This window comes from Hibiscus syriacus, unplaced genomic scaffold (genome assembly GCF_006381635.1).
Source record: "Hibiscus syriacus cultivar Baekdansim isolate YM2019G1 unplaced genomic scaffold, ASM638163v2 tig00110548_pilon, whole genome shotgun sequence".
Taxonomy (NCBI): Eukaryota; Viridiplantae; Streptophyta; class Magnoliopsida; order Malvales; family Malvaceae; genus Hibiscus; species Hibiscus syriacus.
In genome coordinates this window covers 6,589,265-6,601,809 of record NW_024062775.1, presented here as the reverse complement: position 1 = coordinate 6,601,809, position 12,545 = coordinate 6,589,265, and the positions used below count along the sequence as shown (strand labels likewise).

Here is a 12,545-nt window from a genome sequence, read left to right as displayed (position 1 = left end):
AATAAAAATTGAATGTTAAGTGTGATTTTGAAAAAAAAAAAAGTTTAAGTAGTAAATGGATTAAAATTAATAGTTTAGGTACTAAACTTGTAGTTTATCTAAGAAAGAATTGTCTCTATAAAGCATTGCTTGAATGAAGATCAGGAAAATATGTGAAAGTAATAAATTCCAAGTTATATGATATGAGATTATAAAATTCAAATTATACAAAATTAAATAGAATGATTAAATTTCTCATTTCAACATGGTAAAGGGTTAAAATTATACTTAAACCTTTTATTACAAGCAAATAAGATCTTTTTATATAAATCATAGATAAAAAAGTTATATTTAACATTAAACGCTCCCACTTAAGCATGACAATTTAACCTGAATTCGACAAGTTTTGACCCGTCCAGATAAGATCGTATTTCTTTATTAAAAATATTGGGTTTAGATCAGGTCGGGTAGGGTCAGATTTTTTAAGGGGTGCGGTCGGGTCGAGTTTGGGTGGAGAGTGAAAAAACTCCGACCCGACTCGAGGATAATAATGTAATTTCTTTTAAAAAATTTATTATTTTTTAATTAAATCCTTAATTTATACCGGATCGGGTCGGATTTATACTCTAAAAAATTGGGTCGGAGTCGGTAGAAGATATATATTTTTTGGGTCGGGTCGAATTCGGGTGGAGGATACCTATTTTGGGGTCAAGTCGGGTCAGATTTATACCTATTTATATCGGTTAATGCTTGATGAAAAATGTTAAGTTTCACAAAAATTATTTCTCAGAATTTATTGTATTCTTCTGTTTCTTTTTCCTTGTATTCATTTCGCATTTTGTTTGAAATGCAAATATCTTCTATGATTGGTGTACTTTTTAGACACTTGATTGAAATGAAATTGAAGCATCTATGTACATACTAAAACTGCTCTAGTTATGGCCATTTTACTAACCTTGATATTAACATATTGATGTGATCTTGGACATTAGGTTTCTAAATTTATTAGCTGCATCATTTGAGAATCACTTAGCCTTCACATCTCTCTGTTCTCTTTGATTCTTGTATTAATGGGGCTCTAGTGGAAGTTAAATGTCATATTCTGCCCTCCTATTCAAGGGCATCTTTTAGATCAACATTTGCATTAGCCTTACACTCGAGAGCACATGGTAGGAGAATCTAGTTGTTACTGGTCGCGTTGAAGCAGGGACCATCAAAGTTGGTGAAGAAGTTGAAATTTTGGGGTTAACGCAGGTATATTTGCATACTGATATTTTTGTTCATTTTCTAAGAAGTATATATTAATTTGCTTGAGATAAATTTGTTGGACTTATAATCTTCTGGAATTCTTATTCTGATTACGACAGCTTGTTAAGGGTTGTTTGTTGAAGTGTTTTGTTGACTTATATTAGTAAAATGTCTTTAATTGTTAATTTTAAAATTGAGCTTTCTTCTGCAGGGTGCCCCTTTAAAAACTACAGTTACTGGGGTTGAGATGTTCAAGAAGATCTTGGATCAAGGACAGGTAAGTGAACTGTTGTAGACTCTTCTACATTTGGTGTTGATTTTTATATTTATGCGTGACATTGCGGGACAATGTTGGACTTGCACGTTGGAATTCTTCTTACTACTAGGCTGGAGACAATGTCGGACTTCTTCTTCGTGGACTAAAAAGAGAGGATGTGCAGCGTGGAATGGTAAATGGCACCAACTAAACTTTGCTTTAAATCCTCTTAGTTCTTTAGCAACAAATAGAACTTCTTGTGGTGATTCCAATCTTTCATGCTGAGGAATATTTTATGTAGAAGAGAGAAGAGTTTTTCAGTAATGTTCATTATTAGCTTTTGAATGAATATATTTACGTATATCTCTGATTTCCTCCTACTGTTTAGGTAATTGCCAAACCTGGAAGCTTGAAGACATACAAAAGGTTTGGGGCAGAGATATATGTCCTCACGAAAGATGAAGGTGGACGTCATACGGCCTTTGAATCAAATTACAGGCCCCAGTTTTATCTGAGGACGGCAGATGTCACTGGAAAAGTGGAATTACCTGAAAGTGTTAAGATGGTTCTGCCAGGGGACAATGTCACTGCAACTTTTGAGCTGATCTCACCCGTGCCTCTTGAAGCAGGTATGCTACAATATTCCTGTCTCTGTTATTATAACAAATCATTATATCAGGAAGATGGTTTTCTTCCCCCCATGTTCTTAAACTTTTGAAAGCTTAGAAAACAAGTCCTAAAATGTAGCTTGACATGAATGTAACAGGACAAATATTTGTCTTGAGAGGAGGTAGAACTGTTGGTGCTGGTGTCATATCGAAAGTACCGAGCTAAGAAGTTTTCGTTTTGGTTTATCTGTGGTTCTTTGCATCAGGTTGATTGCAGAGTGAAAATTTTGGTAGAACAATCAGTTAGAAATATCTTGTGTTGTAGAGTTACTGAAAAGATTGTTAGATATGAAATGAGGGGTGTTAGTGAAATTATTGTCATTCAATTTCCGGTTGTTTGTAAGCAGTGGGCATGTTTTTTTTTCATTTCCACCCAGAAATCACAGGAGCTTGTTAATGTCATCTAAAATAATTGTACTGTGGAACAGTGCCATGTAAACTAGGTATTCTGCACGTCAATCTTGTGCACAACAGTAATTACTATAAATCAAAATACCAATTATTGTAGTAGTTGAAGATAGCTTCAAGTACAGATACAAAATTGTAGTTAAATTAGCACGGAGCCCCAAGACAGTAGTACTAATAACCCTCTTTGGAGCTGACCTCTCCATTTACAACTTAATTGATTGATATACATACACCTTCGGCAGGAATTAGATCCTTCTCATATGTACTCAAGGCCATCATAAGACCCCCTGACCGCCACTTTTCTTCCGATATTGACGTCCAAGATCAATGTCGCGGCTTTAGATGCCAATGTTCATACAAACCTCGACACCGCTAAAGCCGTCACCATTGCAGCTCTGAAATAGATCTGATTAACACTTTTCTCCACTCTCTTAATCATCTCCCCTTCCTTCATATCCGGCTTGCTAGTATTCTTGCTGATGTGTATGACTGTGTCCCTCAGTCGGTTAACTGCCTGTGAGAGCCAAACTAGCCCAAAGGCGAGGCCAGTGCTAAATACTTTAGGTGTAACAAATAGAACTCCCCCACAAACTACCTTACAAATAACATAGAAAAGGACAGCGAGACCAGTCCCAGCAATGCCGGCAGAGAATTGGGTCAAGAGCTGAGGAAGTTCAGGACAGGATTTCTTAAGAGAAAGAATTGCTGTTCTGCCGTTCTGTCTCTTATCAACCATCAAGCAAAAAAAAAACTCACATGCATGGAAATAGTTCTTCTTGTACAGATCTCTCTCCCCGCCTAACTTCTTAGAGGTCTTCTTTGGTAATGGCTTCACCTTGATTTTCTCAGGACTGTCAAAAATGAGGAGCATGAGCATACGAGAAACAGAAAAACATTCTGAACAAAAAATTTACATGCCAAAACTGATTTTGTAGAAGTTTACATTTTCATCACGCATAAGAACAAATCATATTTTAGGTCCCATAACCAGTGGACAATTTCCACATTATCATATCGAAATATTCCTGAAAATGATGATCACATACCTTTTCGGAGGTGCAATGCTCACAACTTCACACTGTGGAGAAGACAGGTTAGTACCAGCACGTGCTTTCATGATCCGTTTCCTGTTTAGTTAGAGAGTTCAGCATCAGATGTCTTTCAAACATTGAAATCAACTTATAGTTTTACATTCCAACAAGACTAAACCTGAGCAGCAAATTTCGTTAACCTCAAACCACACAAGTCAATTGAACATAAGCCGTTTAAGATCATCAAGTAATTACATAAAAAATGCAAACAATGAAAATAGATAATGTTCATCCTATGTTTACTTTTCGATACTGGTCAAAATACTGCAATATAGCTCCACTCATAACAAGACTTATTTGTTTGTACTCCACGAAGTCCGTGGTAGTTTCCATACCTATCGAAGTACGGGACCAATTGTGATTGTGTTCTCCACTTAGTTGAGTTGCTTGATAAGTAAAACTCAGCAACAATTGAATATACGTCTTTAATCTCAGTCCCACAAGCTGTACGCACAACTTGACCATCTGGGTTAACTGTAACTTTCGAATTGTGCACTATTTCTCCGAAAAAGTCTGGGAGAGGCATCTGGGGATCAAATTTGCTAATTGGATGTACTAGATAAGAATCAAAAGGCTGTTGACGCACACCAAACATCACCGGTTGAAGTCCCATCAAATCAGATAGCAAAGATAAATCAAGTTCCCCTTTCTCTAGTTCATTTGATCCAGACATAAGAAACTTCAAGATTTTTTCATGTCTCCTGCACTTTTCAGCTATCCCAAATCCAAGCAGTTCCGTGTCTAGGTAAGCATCTACGACCAAAACAAGAAAAGTATAAGCATTCTGCAAAGACTACCAAAGACATGTTGAGCAACTCTTTCAACTCTTATTTATCCTAAAAAAAATCAACTTCCATAATCATGCGCACGGTAAAGCTCTGAGTTTCAATTAAGCAAACTCTCACCGAGGTGAAACAAGAAGTTAATTATCATGTTAACTAAACTTCATACATAAACACAAATTCTTTATCATGTTTCTGAGAACAATAATTGGTTTGTCTCTTTTCCTACATGGAGAAAGAAATAATTAGTCCATCAAAAGGAACTAGGCAACAAGTTGCAGACCTGGTTTATTGATTATCACAGGCTTTTGTGCAGTTGGATCGACATCGATAATTAGTTTAGGCTCACACAGTGCAGTAACTGGTTTTGGCAGTTCCTGGAATTGCTGCTCCTCAGATCAAAGGAGTCTATCTGTACCATGTCTTGTTTCACCATCTGACTTGGAAACAAGGATCCACCACCCTCCTGTTTCGGTCCAAACAATAAGCAATCATTACAAAAAAAATAACTAAAAATACATTTTTAGCAAAAATATTTAGTACTAGAACGAGTGATAAAGAGCTAAAACACACAATAACAAGTAGCAAAGTAAGAAAAAAAATTGCAATTTATTGATAAGAGCGCATCCCAGCAGTTTCTCTTATCAAATATACATGTCAAGGCACGAATTTTGATAAAACTCCTTTAGACAGGGTGATTAAAGTCTAGCAACTCGATTAAACAAAGAAGAATTTAATACAATTCAACAAGCATAAGAAACAACACATCTCAAGTGCCCCAAATCAACAAAACCATAGAAAACAACACCAAAAAAAGGAATTACCTTGATCCTAAAGCCTTGCTCTTGGTGTAAAACAAGCCCTGGGCCCTGAGGGTACCCGTGAGAAGCCATCAAGCAAAGCTTCATCATATAGGTTTACGGAGTGAAACCCGGTTTTCTAAAAACTCTCAACCCTTTTTTGTTACAGAGCCAAAGACTTATCCGTCTCTAGAACTGAGAATCCTGGATTTCCTCATAAGTATCGTTCCTATAGGTGTGGTTATAAAAGATAGGAAGGGTAAGATTTTAAGATGGGGAGATTCGATGAATTTGTGTGGGTTTGATTTCTGTGGCAGTCGCCGTTTCTGATCTTGGATTCTTCCTGGAGTCAGCTTCCTTTGGTTTTTATAATATTTTGAGTGGAAAATGTTATATAAAGTAATATTTTTTTTTTGTGAATCGAAAATATTATAAAAAATTTCAACCGATAAATATTAAAAAATTAATATTTTAAATTATATCTAATTTAAAATATTATAATTTTTATAATATTTTCGATTGCATATTTTCTCAGTCTTAAATTAGACTATTGCTCCCTAAACTCTCCTTTTTTTTTCTTTGTTATAACCTACATAAAAAATCTCATATAACACTCATGATTAACTTTTGATATAATATTTTGGATAAATAACGTGTTTAATATATAAACTATCAGTTTTTATCCATTTTAATATTTAAATTTTTGATTCTTTCATTAAAATCATATATAGAATTTAATTTTTGATTCATTTTAGTATCACTATTTAAAATTTAACGTTAACTTTTAAATAATTGAAAGCTTAGATAATAAAACGGGTCAAAACTGATAGTTTATGTATTAAACGCGTTAAATTTTTTACGGTAAAGTACTAAAATGAAATTAAAAAAAATAAACGTTATGTATGATTTAAAAAAAAATAAAATTTAGGTACTATAACATATTAAAACTAATAATTTAAATAGTAATACATAATTTACCTTTTTTATCTAGATATAACCTACATAAAAAAATTACTCATATAAGTATATAACACTCATTTATGATTAACTTTTGATATAATATTTTGAATAAAACTATGAGTTGAGTGAATTAAAATTAAATGCTATAACGTTGAGTTGAATTAAAAGATTTAAATTTTTTAATTGAGTCAACTTTCGAATAAATAAATTTTCAGTTGAATTAACTAACGAGTTAATGTAAATATTCTTTTTCTATCAGATTTAGATCTCGAGGATCAAGGATGGACATAGGTAGGGCGGGTGGGAGTGATTATCCCCTAAAAATTTAAATTTATCATATATTTTATATTTTTATATGCTTTTTATTAAAAATATATTTTTTCTCTAGAATTTTATAATTTCAAATTTATCCCCTAAAATTTTATAAGTTTAAGTTCGTCCCTAACATGTTGATCAAACTCCTCGACATTCGTTATTCTTTACCGTTCATATATATCATCATTGAAGTCGATAACACACGTTAATGTCGACAATATTAGACATAAGTCGAGATTATGAAAATAATGATGATATCAATCATGTTAAAAAACAATAATACAAAGAAATTTCATACGAAACAGATTATCATCATACTGTAAAATTCATTCATAAAAAATCAAAAATGATGAGATTTATTTTTTTTGTTTATCAATATTGTAATCTTTTCTAGATGATACTATGTTTTTTTTTATCTATTATGATTTTTTCGATCGTATGACAACTGCTTGATGCATCATTGGATGATGAAGGGTTACTGGAACTTACCCCCGAGAAGAGATCGATATGGCCTATTGCAACTCAAGACATTATCACAACAAGAGTTTAATAATGTCATAGGCTCCAGGTCTCTCACACATGCATCTGTCGGTGTCACGGAACGTGTCCTTCAGCACATTGGCTCCCTGTTGACTTGTTTCTTGAGGATGCTATGGATGGATCAGAAGTGGCTGTAACCGGTGCTACCGAAAGACTTACTGGTACTTGTTAATGGTTTCCTTACGCACAGTTTAGTGCTTTATTTGAAGCGGAGAAGGTACTAGTTCGTCGTTCATTTTACTTGGGGAGAGTCATTCTTGCAGGCTTAGTGAAAGCTTTACAGACTGTCAATGGTACAACATGGCACGATACGTTTCTAGGTCTATGGATCTCAGCTTTGAGGCTTGTTCAAAGGGTAAGAATTTGTGTAAACTTGATTGAGCTCTTGTTTACCTACATTTCTAGGTCTATGGACTGCAACTTTTCGGCTTGTGTCTAAACTGATCATCCTTTCCTTTCTAGCTCTTTGTCCAACATTTTCGTGTGCCTAAACTGATAATCCTTCTTTCCTTCCTGTTTTATTGCTTCATAGGAAAGGGACAGTAGTGAGGGTCCCATACCTCGCCTCGACACCTGCTTGTGCATGCACTATCTATTACTCCGCTTGTGGTGACTAATATTGTAGAGGAGGAGTTAGAGGAATGTGAATTCATTGATGAAAGTGATTGCAGCCAAACCAACCAAAAAAAAGAGAAACAAGCCCCTGGGAAATGTCGTAAGGATCTAGTTTCCAGCTTACGGATGTTGAATGATTATGAGGCCTTATTGACTCCTCAATCAGTTCGTTCAGCTGCCAATCAAGCTGCTGCCAAAGCAATCATGTTTGTTTCTGGTTTCACAGTTGGTAATGGATACTACGAGTGCATGAGCATTAATGACATGCCCGTGAATTGTTGTGACCCTATCCTCGTCTTCAATACATAAGCTTAAGACTATTCTGATACTGAGAGCTATTTGATCAGTTATGCTCCAGTTTCTAATGTTCTTCTCGTTGGAATATCATCGGTAGATTGCGTCCAGACCTTCTCTTTACATGTCATGGTAGGATTTTTTAGATGTTCCATGCTTTCTACTGGCTTATATGTGTATTCTTGTGTCATGAATTGAAAGAAGGTCAACGGAGCTAGTTTTCATACAAGTTTGCTGAAAGATCCTACTCAGTGACATCTTTTCAGTTTTTGACCATAATCCATGCACTAATGTTATTTGATGTTTTTTTTTTCAGGTTCCAATACTTGCTGGTATGTTGATGCCCCTTTGCAAGGTTTTCAGGACAACTGCTCCCGATGTTTCATGGACTCTTCCTACAGGGGAAAAGCTGACTAGTCATGCATTATTCACCAATGCATTTACACTTCTGCTGAGATTATGGAGGTTTGATCATCCACCTCTTTAACATGTGATTGGAGATGGAACACAGGTCAGGTGGGATCCCAACGAACTCCGGAATATCGGTTGTTGGTTCGAAACTCCAAATTAACAGATTTTGGAAAATACCCCAAGGATCGTTTGAAACTTAAAAGGCTATCGAAAATTTTAAACTTCTCTTTGGAACTCATATTTATGGATTCCTTTCCCAAGTTGAAAGGCTGGTACCGACAGCATCAGAAATGTATTGCTTCTACCCTGTCAGGACTTGTACAAGGGACCGTTCATCAGATTGTCGACACACTCAATATGATGTTCCGAAAGATAAGTAGGGGAGGTCAGTCTGGATGTAATACTTCTTCTACATCTGGATCTGAGGACATGTCTTTAATACTACAAGTTCCTGCATGGGATATCCTGGAAGCCACTCCATATGTGCTTGATGCAGCTTAACAGCCTGTGCCCATGGAAGACTCTCGCCTCGTGAACTGGCAACGGGTTAGTCCTCTTTCCTTTTCTTTATTAAAAGCAAGCATATAAATGAAAAATATGTCGGTAGATCATGAACTACGAGTAATAGTACATCAAAGAGCTTTGTGAGGAAGTGACTAATAGATGCTTCTTCCTGATCTGTTGGGGTCAATGTGATCTTTTAATTGGCCCTCTACCACAGGACTCAAAGATCTTGCTGATTTCCTACCGGCAACTCTGGCAACCATTGTCAGCTATCTTTCTGCTGAAGTAACCGTAGGTACATGGAAGCCAGCGTTCATGAATGGATCAGATTGGCCAAGTCCAGCCACAAGTTTATCCACCATCGAGCAGCAAATTAACAAAGTTATAGCTGCCACTGGTGTTGATGTCTCAAGCCTTACCATAGGTATGCTCTTGTACCATTATATTTGAGACCACTTCCCAGATTTTTGTTTGTAGGCAATGAAACATGTTAGCTAATATTTTGTCTCATCATTCCTCTTTCGGTTTTATTGATTGCAGGGGGAGTTCTCCGGCTATGCTTCCTCTGCCCTTGGCTGCCCTTGTGAGTCTCACCATAACATATAAACTCGAAAAAGCCTCTGAACGTTTCCTTGTACTAATTGACCCAGCATTGAATTCCCTGGCCGAAGATTGCCCCTGGCCTTGCATGCCCATCATAGCCTCACTGTGGACTCAGAAGTTTAAGCGTTGGAACGATTTCCTTGTGTTCTCCGCTTCTCAAACCGTCTTCCACCACAGTAGTGATGCCGTAGTTCAGCTTCTTAGGAGTTGTTTCACCTCTACTCTTGGACTAAACCCCTCCACCATTTACAGCAACGGTGGAGTGGGAGCATTCCTGGGCCATGGATTCGGCTCTCATTTCTCCGGGGGAATGTCTCCGGTCTCCCCAGTGATTCTTTACGAGTGCATCAATCAATCAGAGATATCGTGTTCATGACAGAAGAAATTCTCTCTTCTAATGTCTTCTGTAAGAGACAATGCCAGTAGTGTGTTCTCTATGGAGAAATTGAAAACAACCAAGTTCGGACTTTCATATGGACAAGTTTCACTCGGTGCAGCAATGGAACGTGTCAAACTAGCTGCATTGCTCCGTGCTTCGTTGGTCTGGCTCTCCGGTGGATTAAGCTTGGTTCAACCACTGATCAAAGAAACACTACCTTCTTGGTTTATATCATCCCATTCACCAGACCATGATCACAGGGAACCTAAAGGTGTAGTTGCCATGCTGAGGGGCTATGCACTTGCATACTTTGTAGTGCTTTGTGGTACATTTGCATGGGGCGTGGACTTGGCCTCACCAGCATCGAAACGACGGCCTAAGGTCCTCAGATCGCACTTTGGAGTTTCTTGCAAGCGCGGTAGACTGTAAAATATCGCTCAGATGCAATTATGCTACTTGGCGTTCATACATAGTCTGGTTTGTTAGCTTGATGGTAGGTTGCACCCAGATGTGGGTTCTGGATGTCGATGCTGATGTCTTGAAACGGCTGAGCTACGGATTGATGCGGTGGAACAAGGAAGAACTTGCCATGGCCTTGCTCGGGACTAGGCGGTGTCAGAGCGATGAGCGCAGCTGCTGAATTGATTATTCAAATCGGAGCTTGAACTTTCGTCTAATCCCTTACTTGGAGGCAGAGTTTTAAATAGCCCTCCGCGACCGCGCCCACGAAATAACGATAACAATGCCTTCCGATATTCCCGCTATACTCGTAATAACGCCTGCTATGACCACAATCACCGTAAACAGGACATGACCAAAAACACGACGCCTATTTGAATCCCTGCTTGCAGGTAAGGCAACAATCTGTTTTGTAACTTGATATTCACGCTACTAAGCAGATTCATTGTAAAAGATTAATTGAATGGTTCAGACAGGAATTGAAGAGACAAAACAAGGCTTGAGAACACTTCTGTGGTAAATTTGGTCCCTAACATTTTTATATCTTTGCTCCATTATTTGCTTAAATTATTTTTTAAAGTATATTACATTTCATTGAATTGTGTTTGAATGACTAGTTTAATTATCTTATTTTTTAAAGTTTAACAATTAAATTAACTCTTAATTATCTTATTTTTTAAAGTTTAATAATTAAAATAAGAGTTAATTACACTAATCGTCCTCAGACTATGATCCTCAAACTTTTAAACATCCTAACTCCTACCTCGACACGTCATATTTTACATTAAAAAAAAGATAGAAAAATCATGAAAACCAATAAATAGTAGCAATTAATCGATGGGTTCACCTCCTATAATATCTTCCCCTAACGAGCTCGTGCTTCCGGTTGTCACCGTCTGATGGCTACACGCGTCCCCGCCGATCTCATCGTCACCGTCCAGATCTTCACTATCATCATCATTGTCGCAAATTTCTTCATCCGACGACAGAGGTACGAGCCAGCAAGCCCCATGCAAGTGCCCGTTCACACAAACGAAATACTCCACCTGTCGGTCGCCCGAGCCGAGCCGTTTAGCCGCGCTCTTGGGGACGAGCCGAGCCGCCGTCATGCTCCAGACACGCGTCCCGCAATAAGGGCACCTCACCCTCTCGTCGAACGCTACTTGCCGTCTGATCATGCAAGCCCTCATATTGGATCTCGTGAATCCCCGAAATACCCCTCGGTATATCCCCAAATGATCTTCTTCAACCCCCATTGGGTGCTCGCAGGGATCGCTTATGAACAACAAATCACCCCGACACTTCTTCGCCAAGAAGCTCCGACCCGAGGTTTTGGAAAACCGAGAAGATTGGGTGAAATGACCCGGATTAGGCCGACTCACCTTGAAATGACGAGTCGACTCACATCCACAGCAGAAAAACATGAGCTTTGCTAGAGAATCCCATCCACCGCCAATTCTTCCATTAGGGGCAGCGTTTGCCAATGCCGTTACCATTCGCGGCGCTCGATACACGCAGAGCTTCCGCCATAGTATCCGCTTCGCTATAGCTCGAAGCTTGTGGTTCACAGAAGAAAATAAACAAAGGACCTGTAAATCCCATTTTATCCACTCGAAGACGAGCAGGAGGATCCGCTCGTTTAGTATCCCCGAGTCATCGAACTCGGATTCTTCATTAAGTCTGCGCATCTGGGCGGGACTCATAACTCCACTTCGATGGAACACAGAAAAACTAGACCGATCCAGACAGCGTTGGTGTCATGTCTAAATACCAGATGCCCGAAACTCTAAATAGAGGGACACGTGTCTCTCACTAAATTGGTGATCCACTGTTCTATATTCTCATAACACGTGGTGCGCCACAATTGGAGAAATGGTGGACGCGTGTTCACAATATGTTGGACCAAAAGCCGTGATGGGGAATCAAACGTACGTAAGGCACGCTACGTGTCGTGGAGACCGCGTGATACAAAATATCTTTTTTGTGGCTCGAAAATATCTAGAGGACTCCACGTGTTCGATGGAAAGGCGAGTACGGGACGCGAGTGCGAATAAGAAATCTGACACATCTGAGCCCGAGTGGTGCCGATACACGTGGAACGATGTACAAACAACAGGTGTCATGCTGAAAAAGCTTGGTTTGACGTTTGAGCACGTGGGCCCGGGTCTGTAGGAGTAGAGTATGAAACAATCGAAGGTGTAATGTAATGGATAGGAATAAGGATAGCGTTAGT

The 12,545-nt window shown here is 38.2% G+C and overlaps 3 protein-coding genes and 1 pseudogene across 4 annotated transcripts; 2 read left to right on the top strand and 2 right to left on the bottom strand.

Annotated features, from left to right (window-relative positions):
• Positions 1-1,143: 1,143 nt before the first annotated feature.
• On the top strand, positions 1,144-2,337 carry LOC120130583 (elongation factor Tu, mitochondrial-like). The gene is made up of 5 exons (XM_039147794.1): positions 1,144-1,233; positions 1,439-1,504; positions 1,614-1,676; positions 1,872-2,112; positions 2,250-2,337. Exons 2-5 carry the CDS (start codon positions 1,475-1,477, stop codon positions 2,315-2,317), a joined length of 402 nt encoding a protein of 133 aa, XP_039003725.1. The 5' UTR covers positions 1,144-1,233; positions 1,439-1,474; the 3' UTR covers positions 2,318-2,337.
• A 334-nt stretch (positions 2,338-2,671) lies between these two features.
• LOC120130566 lies at positions 2,672-5,543 on the bottom strand. Its single transcript, XM_039147781.1, has 5 exons — positions 5,257-5,543; positions 4,716-4,898; positions 3,986-4,403; positions 3,606-3,686; positions 2,672-3,410 (listed from the first exon to the last, which is right to left on the bottom strand). The coding sequence occupies exons 3-5, from the start codon at positions 4,321-4,323 to the stop codon at positions 2,912-2,914; spliced, it is 918 nt and encodes a 305-aa protein (XP_039003712.1). The 5' UTR covers positions 4,324-4,403; positions 4,716-4,898; positions 5,257-5,543; the 3' UTR covers positions 2,672-2,911.
• A 930-nt stretch (positions 5,544-6,473) lies between these two features.
• On the top strand, positions 6,474-10,518 carry LOC120130708 (annotated as a pseudogene).
• Positions 10,519-11,122: 604 nt separating this feature from the next.
• Positions 11,123-12,038, bottom strand: LOC120130811 (EID1-like F-box protein 3). 2 transcript variants are annotated; one of them, XM_039147967.1, is made up of 2 exons: positions 11,264-12,038; positions 11,141-11,210 (listed from the first exon to the last, which is right to left on the bottom strand). In XM_039147967.1, the coding sequence occupies exons 1-2, from the start codon at positions 12,013-12,015 to the stop codon at positions 11,156-11,158; spliced, it is 807 nt and encodes a 268-aa protein (XP_039003898.1). In that variant the 5' UTR covers positions 12,016-12,038; the 3' UTR covers positions 11,141-11,155. The 2 variants fall into 2 exon arrangements, with proteins under 2 accessions (XP_039003897.1, XP_039003898.1); XM_039147966.1 differs by having other exon boundaries at positions 11,123-12,038.
• Between the last annotated feature and the right edge of the window lie 507 nt (positions 12,039-12,545).